Raw genomic sequence first — 13,039 nt, forward strand, 5'->3', positions numbered from 1 at the left:
TTACTGACTTTTACAATCCCATCAATAGTGGAATAGATTAGACTATTCAATAACTGTAATGCGTCATCAATTTGCTCCATTTCATGACAATTTTGCACGGTGTTAGGTCCTTATAATATTAGTGATTCCCCCATTACTATTGTCATTATATCCCTTATTATTATTTATGTGCCCCTATTGTCCCCATATTTTTATTATTGTGCCCCATAGAATCCCTCTATTGTTATTTTGGTGCCTTTACATTATTATTGTTAGGTCAACTTGGTTATATTGTGACCCCTTAGAATCCTATATATAGAAAGGAGGTTTTGTCATTTGAATCATCTAAGAATTTTTCATTTGTGTAATGTAAAGGAGGTTGTCCCCTCGAAGAGGCTTATTTCTAAGGTGTTGATCTATCTTTTCTATCTTTTTGTGAGCTGGCTTCATAACATCTGGTATCAGAGCTTTGGATTCTAGGGTTTCGCTACTCCAAGAAGGTCATTTTGGCATTATCGCTATAACTTTCTTTCTGTGATGTTTCAGAAGCTACAAAAAAAACCCATTTGACCCAAAATCATTCAGAACTTCACATCTGAATTTTAGAGATTTTCTCGCTATATTTGTGGAGATATGATATGAGGAAGTTAGGGTTTTTTTAGACTCCCGAATTACATTCCAAACAGGTGACGTGGGGAAAACCGCCATAACTTTTGTTTTGAGCATCAGATTGAAATTTCGTAAGAATTTAGGAAAAGAGTACGTCCTATAGTTTTTTTGTATCAGTTTCAGGTACTAAGGTCAAAACAGTGACACATGGAAAATCATACAAGTTCGCTCTACTGAACTAGTCTATAATCAGGTCACGTGGGAAATTTGGCATAACTCTTCCTTGGAGAATCCAATCTTGATCAGACTTATGGGGTTAGAAAGAGGACTCAAAGGGCTAACGTAGAATGATATTTCAGATATTCTAGATCTGCATTTATAGAGATACAACAGATTCAATATCGAGCTCTTACAAAGTAAAAAAAAGGTGTGTAGCTTTGTTTTTTATTTTGTATAAGATTGGTTTGAAAAATTAGTTTGAAGGAATTCAAAGGGAATAGTGAAGAATTATTAGCATTAATTAATGCCCCGAAGAAAGAAAATGAAAACACCTAGTAAGAAACCTGAAAGCTCTAGCATGACTCATGAAGAAGAGGAAGAGATGCAACATGATATATCAAAATTACAAGACCAAGTACAACAAATTTCACTCTTACTAAAGGTAAATGAAGCCAAGATGAATGGCGTGGAAGCTAATATGAATGGCATGCAAGTTAAGATGAATGGCATGGACACTAAGATGGAAGCTAAGATGAATGGCATGGAAATTAAGATGGAAGCTAAGATCAATGGCATGGATGCTAAGATGAATGGCATGGATGATAAGATGGAAGAATTGAAGATAAATTTGAATAAGTTGCTACAAGAAATGGTCACTAATGGTGAAAGGGTAGTAAAACAAACTCATGATGAGAACAAAATAAATGTGAATCATGATTTCATAGACTCTAATGTTGGATTGAAGACCCACCATGTTCCAAAAATCGATATGAGGAAGTTTGATGGCAAGGATCCCGAAACATGGATACTACAGATGGAGCAATTTTTCAGTCTCCATAATGTACAAAACACACAAAAGGTATGTATTGCAACTTTATATTTGGAACCAAATTAGTTTGTATGGTATTGATGGCTTTGCTGTCGTAAAGAAATTGTCACTTGGGCAATTTTTACGGAAGAAATGATATCACATTATGAGGATACAAAAAGAAACACCTTTTTTAGCCAATTGATAAATCTCAAACAAAAGGGTTCAATGATGGAGCACATTGAGGGATTCCAAAAATTGAACATTAGGGTAAAATATATTCCAGAGGAGCAAAGGATTGATGTGTTCATAGGGACTTTAAAGGATAATATCCAACATGAGGTTCACCTTTGGGAACCTGATTCATTGGAGAAGGCATTCAGGTTAGCAAGAAAAATGGAAAGCAAAATTATTGCAACCAGGAAGCCTACCACTCACAACTATAAAGATGGAAGTTTTGTGGCCCCTAGCCTTCCACAACCTACAAGGTTGACACCACAACAATTGGATGAAAAAAGAGCAAAAGGGCTTTGTTACAGTTGTGATAGCAAATACACTAAAGGTCATAAGTGTGCTGAGAAGAAATTATTCTACATAGATTGTGAAGAGGAGGAAGAAAAGGAATAAGAAATGTCAAAAGAAGAGGATATAGTCCAAGAACAAACCCTAGATAAAGAAGAAATGAATCCGACCATATCCTGTAATGCAATGGTTGGGATTACCACTCCTCAAACTATCAAGATAGAAGGACATATCAAGAAGAAAAAGGTAATAGTGTTGATTGATTCGGGAAGTACCCATAATTTTATTCATTGTATGATAGAAAATGAATTGAATTGCTTCCTATATTCAGCACCAGAGTTCCAAGTGATGGTTACAAGTGGAGGAACCATAAATTTCTCTCGAAAGTGCCATAATATCAAGCTATCCATGGGAGAATATGTATTGAATAGCCCAAGGCTTTCCATTCCAATGGGTTATGTTGATGTTGTACTAGGAGTCCAATGGCTACAATATTTGGGTACAATAGCTTTTAATTTTCAAGAACTTTTCATGAAATTTTGTGCGGAAGGAAAGGAAGTTGAATTATGGGATATTGCAGGGAAACCGGGAAAGATAATCAACTCTAACAATATGACAATGCTTCTAAAGAAGGAACAACGAGGTGTAATTATACAATTATGCTCGCTAGAGGTTCCCACATTGAAATCATCTATTTCTCCATATCTCCAAAAAGTCTTGGACAATCATTCCAAGGTATTTGAGACTCCCAAAGGTCTCCCACCTATTCGTGATCATGATCATGTTATTCATTTGATTCCAGGAAGTGTTCCTCCAAACATCAGGCTGTACAGATATCCCTATGCCCAAAAGAGTGAAATTTAACGTATGGTTGCAGAAATGCTAGACGCTGGTATAATTCAACCTAGTCAAAGTTATTTCTCTGCTCCAGTAGTATTGGTGCACAAGAAGGATGTATCATGGTGAATGTGTCCAGATTATAGGGAGCTCAACAAGCTCACTATTAAATATAAATTTCCCATTCCTGTCATTGATGAATTATTGGATGAATTGCATGCATCAATTTACTTCACCAAGTTGGATCTTCATTCAGGATATCATCAAATCAGAATGAAGACTGGAGACATTCCCAAAATAGAATTTAGAACTCATGAGGGTCATTATGAATTTTTGGTCATGCCTTTTGGCCTTACCAATGCACCTTCTACATTTCAAGGTTTGATGAATTCCATTTTCAAACCCTTCCTTAGAAAATTTGTGTTAGTATTTTTTGATGATATACTAATCTACAAAAAGTCGTGGAAGGATCATGTTGAACATGTTGACAGGGTGCTCAAACTATTGGAGGAGAAACAATTATATCCAAAAAGCTCCAAATTTTTCTTTGGAGTACAAGAGGTGGAATATCTGGGTCATATTGTATCTCATGAAGGTGTTAAGGTAGACCCTAACAAAATTAAAGCCATTATGGAATGGAAAATCCCCACATCCATAAATCATCTGCGAGGATTTCTCTGGTTGACAGGGTATTATCGCAAGTTTGTTAAGAATTATGGGAGAATAGCAGCACCTCTAATAATATTATTGAAGAAAGATGCATTTTCATGGACTCCAGAATCAACAAAGGCCTTCGAACATATTAAAGAGGCAATGTCCCAAGCACCGGTCTTAGCTACGTTGGACTTTACAAAAACCTTTATTGTGGAATGTGATGCTTCAGGAAGTGGAATTGGTGCTACTTTAATGCAAGATGAAAGACCCATTTCTTTCGAAAGTCGTCCAATCAAGGGAGAGTATTTACACAAAGCTATTTATGAGAAGGAAATGTTGGCAATACTACATGCACTTAAGAAATGATGACCCTACCTAATGGGAAGACACTTCAATGTAAAAATGGATCATGATAGCCTTAAATACTTTTTAGAACAAAGATTATCCTTTGAAGAGAAAAAAAAATGGGTCACAAAGATGTTGGGTTATGACTTTGAAATCATCTACAAAAAAGGGAAGCAAAATGTTGTGGCAAATGCACTCTCAAGAAAGGATGATGAGGTGGAAGCATTGTTGTGCGCCATTTCTATTATCCAACTAGACTGGATAAACGAAGCAAGGGGGCAATGGAAGAATGACGAAGAAGTGTGGGCACTCATTCGAAAGTTACAACAAGATTCCAGTACATCTGATACATTTAGCCGGAAAAATGATTCATTATGGTACAAAGATCACTTATACCTATGTAAGAATTCCCAACTCAAACAAAAGATTCTTATGGAATTGCACACTTCTCCCTTAGGAGGGCACTCAGGATTTTTAAAAACTTACCATAGGGTTAAGAAGGATTTTTTGGGGATGGCCTTAAATCGGATATTCAAAAGTTTGTGGTGGAATGTTTGGTTTGCCAACAAAATAATGTTGAAACAATTAAGACCCCAGGTCTATTACAACCTTTATCCATTCCAAGCCAACGTTGGGAGGAGGTTTCAATGGATTTTATCACAGGTTTACCCAAGTCCAAAGGAAAAAGTGTCATCATGGTGGTAGTTTACAGACTTACCAAGCATGTACACTTTTGTGCATTATCACATCCATTTAAATCCAATACAGTTTCTACTGAATTTATGGAAACAATTCAAAAGCTACATGGAAACCCAAAGACTATTGTAAGCGATAGAGATCCCATTTTCACTGGAAATTTTTGGACAGAATTATTTTCTTGTCTTGGTACTCAGTTAGCTCATAGCTTGAATCTTATCATCCTCAATCTGATGGGAAAACTGAGATAGTAAACAAATGTTTGGAAGGATGTCTTCATTGCTTTGTATCTAATAAACAAACACAATGGGTCAAATGGTTGCCGTTGTCTGAATGGTGGTATAACGCTTCCTTCCATACTGCAGCAAAAATGACCCCATTTATGGAACTTTATGGATATCATACACCATCCATCACATCATATTTAAGAGAAAATTGTAAGGTTCAAGCAGTGGAACATCACATCAAGCATCAACAACAAGTCCTCCAACTCTTAAAGGATAACCTCACGTTGGCACAGAATAGAATGAAACAACAGGCAGATCAACATCGCAGCGAAAGAAGTTATGATGTAGGTGACTGGGTATTCCTACGGCTACAACCATATAAATAAATGTCCCTCAAGCAAGCTAAGAAGGATAATAAAATTATCACCAAAATATTATGGTCCATACAAGGTGTTGCAAAATATTGGTACTATGGCATACAAATTGCAGCTTCCTGCAGCTTCTTGAGTGCACCCAGTTTTCCATGTTTCATGTTTAAAGAAGGTTATAGGCAACAAGCACCCAGTTCAAACAATATTTCCAAAACTTGACGAGGAAGGAAAAATTATATTGGAACTAGAAGCAATCACAGAAACAAGAACTCGACAGCTATGAAATCGATCAATTTCGAAATATCTCATCAAGTGGAATTAAATTATCCGCTGAAGATTCCACATGGGAGGATGAGAATTTTATACAAAATCATCCAAAACTACTCAAGCGTTGAGGACAACACTTTATTGAAGGAGAGGGGCATGTTAGGTCCTTATAATATTAGTGATTCCCCCATTACTATTGTCGTTATATCCCTTATTATTATTGTTGTGCCCGTATTGTCCCCATATTTTTATTATTGTGCCCCATAGAATCCCTCTATTGTTATTTTTGTGCCTTTATATTATTATTTTTAAGTCGGCTTGGTTATATTGTGACCCCTTAGACTCCTATATATAGAAAGGAGCTTTTGTCATTTGAATCATCTAAGAATATTTCATTTGTGTAATGTAAAGGAGGTTGCACCCTTGAAGAGGCTTATTTTTAAGGCGTTGATCTATCTTTTCTATCTTTTTGTGAGTTGGTTTCATAACACATGAATATCTCACACAATGCCAAATAGCCACAACTTTAAATAATATAAACAACCCCCAATGCTTACGAACATTGAACTCTGTCATTCCCAAAAATCCTCCAGCATATTCACTTTCAAAGCAGAAATGATGGCTATCAAACCTTCAACAAATATCGCACCATGTCATGGATAGGACTTGAATGCTCATATATATAAATTCTTTGACTAAGGTACGAACCAATATTCTCTGAACTTGCCACTTTCTTCAAAGAAAAAAATATGCTCTCAATACTCATATAAATAGGACAATCATTGGAGATCTAGGCCTTCATGAAACTTCTGACTACTTTTGGAATAGTAGCTTTGAGATGGCATATAATGCAACATGTGCTCTCATTGAGAAAAGATGGGGATACAATGAAAACCTATAACAATATTCTAAAACAAAATCTAGCTGATGCTCCATCAATTGCAGTTGCAACAAATAATTTCATCGCACTGAAGGGTGCCAAGGATGGGTTTGGTGTATTAAAGAAGTTTGACAAATTAATTGAAGAGAGTGGTGGAGTTCAAGGATTACAGCTTGCTGATAGCCTTGAGTATAAGCTTTCTACTATACAAAAGGAAGCAATTTACTGTAATCGTGCACCGTTGTTACTAAATGCAAACAAGTTAGATTAGGATTGGGAACTTGTATTGACCCTTATCAACATGTTCCCAGATAGCGTGACACCGACTTTACTTCAAGCATCGTTGTTAATCAAAGAGAACAAATCTAATCAAGTAATAGAGAGATTGTAGGGGGATCTCTCGAGTCTCTGAGGGGCATAATCGCATTGGGCTTATTGTTCATTAGGTGGTCTGCAAATTGAACCTTCCTCTTAGTTGAGGGGCGGCATAAGTCTGCTAGTTTTAAGGTGTCTTAGGAAATAACAAAGATAATATGGGGGAAGGTATCCACACTAATGGGATTGCAAATGGGAAGGTTGCAGTGAGGACTTCAATAGTTTTATCTCAAATTGATGAGTTATGTTATGCACTCGACAAAAACAAACCAATCCAGAGTATTTTAATTGCCAACAATGGCATGGTAGCAATCAAATTTATGTGGAGTGTGAGAGCATGGGCTTATGAAACATTTGGGACTAAAAATGCTATTTTACTGGTGGTTATGGCCACACGTGAAGATATGAGGATCAATGCTGAGTACATACGAATTGTTGATCAATTTGTAGAAGTGCCAGGAGGTAACAATAATAACATCTATGCAAATGTTCAGCTCATTACAGAGATAGTAGAAGAAACTTTAGGAAAAATTATTGAAAAGTATCCAATGAAATCAACACTGGCTCTTATTTTACGTGCCCAAGTTGCCACAGCTGCGAGTCATTAGCAGGTTGCTATCGAATCTTTGGAGTGCATAACTGAAAGAAAACACCGACTTGGAACTATTTCTACATTACTATTAGAGAAGGTAGGTGATATTGACAGGGTAGAGGCTGTCTTTGATGCTGCTATAGAGTGGTGGAGAAGAACGCTATTGGGACTCAAATGTGTGTGTGTGAAGATATGTGGATTCAAACTCAATAGTTGTAAAACATTTTGTCATTACTATCTGCCACGATTATAATACCCATCTCCAAAACGAAACTTAGATGCTTTCTACAATAGAGAATGCTTTCGGCTGGAGACAAATCACCATACAATGCAACTTTTGACAATGTCAAGCATTAAGTTGCAGCCAATCTAGTGGAGGAATTAATTGTACAAGATTTTTTCTTACTCAGTCTTACTGTAATCAGGAAACCTAATTTGCAATAAACTCACCTCATCATCGAGATACGAAGAGATACGCAACAAATCCTTTTACCATTTTGGATCTTCCGCAAAAGTCTCATGAGATATCAGAAGTTTGACAACAAATGAGGACTCCAACTATTACTGTTCCATCCAATCAGTGCTCTGGTGACTTTATACACTGCAACTTTCATGTATTATTTTAGAAGCCCAAGCTGGGGTGATGAAGAGCAGTTGTGGTGAAGATAGATAAAGAAATATGAGGCCTTGCAGTTTGCTTAATACGCTCGGAATTATGATGCGCCATGCATGCAATCTGTTGTTGCTCATCACGATAAATAGCAGTTTGGCCATGTGCTTCATAATATGTTAACCCCACATGAAACCCTAACTAAGCTGCCCAAAACCGTGTAATTCAACGCTCAATCCACAAAATGCAAGGCCATAGAATAATGCAGTGAACACATAGAGAATTAGGTAAAAAACTAGTTGGGTAGGTCTGACCAGCTTGGAAATGATGCGACAGGAAAGACTGTCATGGATGAAGAGTAATAGACACGTACTGCTATGAGAGCGAATAAGGAGGAATGATTCTGCAGGGGTTGGTAGAGCTGCAACAATTAGTAGAACATAAGAAAAGGAGTTACGACTGAACAATAAATACCTTTGGTAGAGCGCTCAGGTGTAGAGTCCACGTGGGTGCGTTTTTGCTATTTGAGATAGTGGATAGAGAACCCAGCACAAATCTAGCTGAGATAGGTTAGTTGGATAGTGTGCAGCATGAAATAGGCATGCACACAATAATGATAGTTCTATCCATAGGAATGCAAAACTGACATGCATAGAGAGGCCACAACACAAGTGGCTTAAATTGGAGCAGGGCAGGAATACGCCCACTCTGATACCATGTTAGACACATATATGGCAGAAACAACAGATGAATGATTAGCATGAGAGTGTATCTATTATTAACAAATGATATACATTTATAGTACATTCATATGACCTATGGTTTTGTATTCCAAGGTCTCTTGACTTCCTTAGACTATTCAGCTTCCACACCAACCCTTAGAGGATTAGGTGTCCAACAATTACTAATATTATTTGTTATAGGTATTATATATATTTCTAAAACCTATATAAATATAGAACTAGCACAATTGGATGCAACAACATTTCTATATAAATACTAAATATATTTCTATATAAATACTATATTTATTTTTATTTTACATCTCTCTTTTATCTCCTTATATAAAGTCTCTCTCTTTCTTTCTTCCTTTCTCTCGCTCTTTTATATATATATATATATATATATATATATATATATATATATATATATTCTTACTTCTTTTAGATAAATACTCATTATTATTTATTAATAAGCAACACATACACATATATATTTCTCAAAAATAATATATGATGATTGAGATATTATATATATATAACAAAATCTCAATTATCATTATTATTTATTAATAAGCAACACATACACATATATTTCTCAAAAATAATATATGATAATTTAGATATTATATATATAACAAGATCTTTATCATATTGGATTAAATATAACTAAATCATTTTCTTCAAAAAAATAAAGTACGTCATTAATACAATAAACACGAAAAATCTGTGTGGAAAATATAATTATAAAATTATACCTATGACTTAATCTTTTCTTCTCAAACTAAAATATAACATACATAAAGATTGTATTATATACCATACAACACATTATATCATGTGATACTTGTTACCATGTCTTCTTATTCCTTTATTCTAATGCAACATCTCACATTTTTCCTTTCCTCAACTATGAAACAAAAAATCATTACCATAAAAACAAATCATTATTTCCTTTCCTTACAACTCAATTTTTAACCTGTGATTTAATAATTTTGCGTGCCTTGAATCTTAATTAACATATTAAAAATATGATTTTAGACTTTTTATAATCTGCTTCATGCTACACAATCATTCCACGTGTTACTAATTGAAATTAACATAAAATCTACTTGACATAACACTTGCAATGCTCAAAGCATTGATTAACTAGGCAAAGAAATTATTTCCTCATATAAACTTTAACTTAAATTCTTTTTAAGAAAAAAATATATATTCAACCATTAGAAACCTTTTCCCCTCAAAAATGATTGTAAGTCCAAAAGAGACACTAGAATTTTTACGCTTCCACATAACTAAAAGACAAAAGTTACCCCTGAGATGGGCTCGACCAAACCATTGTATTCTTATTTTGGTAACTAAAATAATGCTGGTTTGAAGTTGCCTTGAATCATGGGAGTTCAATTAAAGTAGAGGAAGGATATTGGTTTAAGTCTAAATCTTTAATACTTTATTTTTTAAGTTTTTAATGTGGTCGAGTGTTTATGTTGTAAATAATGTTATTTTTTTAATAATTATAAAATGAATGCGAAGTAAAAATATTAGTGTATAAAAAGGAGTAAAATATATTTTGTATTTATTAATCGAATTTTATCAAATAGTTTAAAAAAATGATTATTTTTTTATTAATAATTTATAGAGCTATACATTGAATTCATATTTTCATAAATCTAATCAAAAGTCAAAGTTATAATTTTTTAATACACAAACAAAATTATCATAAATCAAGATAGCTTGTTACGTATTTTGGAAGGTTTTTTAGTTTATTTTTTTGTTTAATTTATTTAGAATTGGTAAAAAATGTGATGGAATCACAAATTTGAATTGTAAATTCTTTACAATCTGAATATCCTAACTTTTTCCAAAGTGCTAAATTCATATATACTATCAAAAACCAATTTTAAACCAGTAAAATCAAAATTTATATTAAAGGAAAATCATCAAATTGAAGCTAAAAACTCCAGAACCTATAATCTATATAATTTTCAGAAAATGACCATTCAAAATTTCGTGGATAAGATCAGTCAACATTGCAAAGCATAAGTTGACTCCTCTATTATTAGAGTTATTAAGTCGTTTATTCAAATTGTTCAAATGATCTGGCCGCTCAAAAATTTATTCAAATTGTTCAAATGATCTGGCCGCTCAAAACTTCTGACGATCCTCAAATATTTTCTTTGTTAAATCGTCACTTAGCAATGCTTAGTAGGAAGTTATTCTCATAATGTCAGTTTTCTGCGTTAAAAGCTTCGGTTTCCTAATGTTACTCATTTGATAAAAGCAGTTCATCTTGCATTGTCGACAAAGGTGATTGTTCCGCCATAGACCAACAGTCCACCAGGTGATTCAGGAGTAATTGAGGCGCATCTCAACTTCAAAGAGTTTTTACACAAATTTTCCGCTTTGGGTCGCTTCACAGATTTTCTATCGCGCCGGCGAGGATTTCGTCTGGTATTTTCTTCTCTAGAATTTTGTTTGGCCGTGATGGGGGACAGCAACGCATCCACGAACACATGTCAGGAGACGTTATATTGAGGCCCGCAGACTGATATGGTTGTGCATTATCTTCTGTTGTTGCGCGTATGCCGACTTTTAGGGTTCCTGTGGCTGGCGATTTGACAGTGTCAATATTCTGCAACAGAGTACGAAAGAGTAATGGTGCAAATGGACCAATTTGGGCGTAACTTTCTGACACTGATATTCCGTTTTGAAAATTGATTTGAGCGTCCATCTTGGAGCACCATATATATTCAATCCAAAGACTTGAAAGGTTGCCATCCGATGGTGAAATATGAGTATGACCAAAAAGTTGCACTCAAAAAGGACAATGACAAAGTTTTTGGACATGGCAATCCAGTTGGGCCATGAACGAACAGTCACAATGCTTTTTGAAGATGGTAATCCTGTGGGGCCATGAGCGAGAGCGAAAGCATGAGGGTAATTTTTATTTTATGTTTTCTAAATCAATTTAAAAAAATGGTCCTACTCATAACCACATTTTAGGGTTTGGTGGACTATCTTTCATCTTTATATTTTTCAGCTTTAATAGGTATAATATTTAACTATTATAATTGTCAAATGGTTTTCACTTATCACAACCATTCATTACATTAAATGTATTACAAATCTTTTTTTTATCAAAAAAATAAAAAAATAAAAAAAATTGTTTTTTAAGATTATCATAAACCATTCAATATGGACAAACTTAATTACATCCATCATAGACACTCAAATATATTTAGTTAGCATAAAATTTCACTTGAAACTAATCTAACCTTATTACATGAGCTTTCTCAATAAGTTTCCGTGGCAAGCCCATGAAAATGTAAAGTAAATGTGAGTACAAAATCACATATTCAAATCTTGATTGCTTACCCATGGTTATGTGTTGGTGGTGGTGCAATTCACCTAAGGGCTATAATAGTACTACTTGGAATAGTAGCAGTGTCATGCTACTACAAGACTAAACCAAACATGCTAATAAAAAATTGGCCCAACTAATTCCTCTAGACATATAAAATAATAAAATTAAAAATTAAATCCCGATTAAATGGATATGACCATGACTATCTTCTTTTCACAACCAAAAGCACTATCAAGGAGGATTATCAATCTTCATAGTGATTTTATTTTCACTTTAGTTTTGCATCTCAATTATTGAACACTTGTCATTTTTTTGCTTCCTTCTTGCTCATTCATTTTCTTACTTTATTATTCATTCTCATTACTACGTGTCAATCTCTTTGTTGCTTCATCCTTACCTACCCTTGTAGGTTTTATCTTCAGTATGCGCTTGCCATTCTCTTCTTCTATTCATGTTTAAGTGTTCATCTTCTTTAACTTTCTTTCACCATCATTTTGTATCTTCTATCATTCTTTATCTTATTCTTTTCATTTCTTTTGTCATTTCGGTGTTTACTTCTTATGTTGTCATTTTCTCTTGTACTTGTATGAGAATTATGTTTGTTGTAAAAGGGACATCTCCATCTAGCAATACATCTATGATCTCTAATTGACAAACTGAACTGATGCACCATGGTTTTATTTACTCTCACTACAATTTTACAATGCTTTTTTTTACATAACTAGGATCTTTTGACCGATATTCTAACATCAATATATTTTTATAATAAATGTATGATCTAAGCTTATAATCAATTTTGACTTGATTTCATCTCCTTATATCAATAACCATCTTTAGGCTTTCAACTTAGGATGATTTTATAATTTCTTTTCAATCTAAAATATCTTAATATCTAGACTCCAACCTTTAATTTCAAGATTTTTAACCTTTGATTTCAATGCACTTTCTCTAAGACCTATTAAAAA

The 13,039-nt window shown here is 34.2% G+C and overlaps 1 protein-coding gene across 1 annotated transcript; it reads left to right on the plus strand.

The window, feature by feature from the left end:
* The first annotated feature begins 6,947 nt into the window (after window positions 1-6,947).
* On the plus strand, window positions 6,948-7,397 carry LOC149194638 (acetyl-CoA carboxylase 1-like). Its single transcript, XM_089407742.1, has one exon. It carries the CDS (start codon window positions 6,948-6,950, stop codon window positions 7,395-7,397), a length of 450 nt encoding a protein of 149 aa, XP_089263868.1.
* Window positions 7,398-13,039: the final 5,642 nt, after the last annotated feature.

The sequence above is a fragment of the Pinus tabuliformis genome, chromosome 2_2 (genome assembly GCF_031772625.1).
Source record: "Pinus tabuliformis cultivar Carrire ecotype Pingquan chromosome 2_2, CPIR1, whole genome shotgun sequence".
NCBI classification, from domain to species: Eukaryota; Viridiplantae; Streptophyta; class Pinopsida; order Pinales; family Pinaceae; genus Pinus; species Pinus tabuliformis.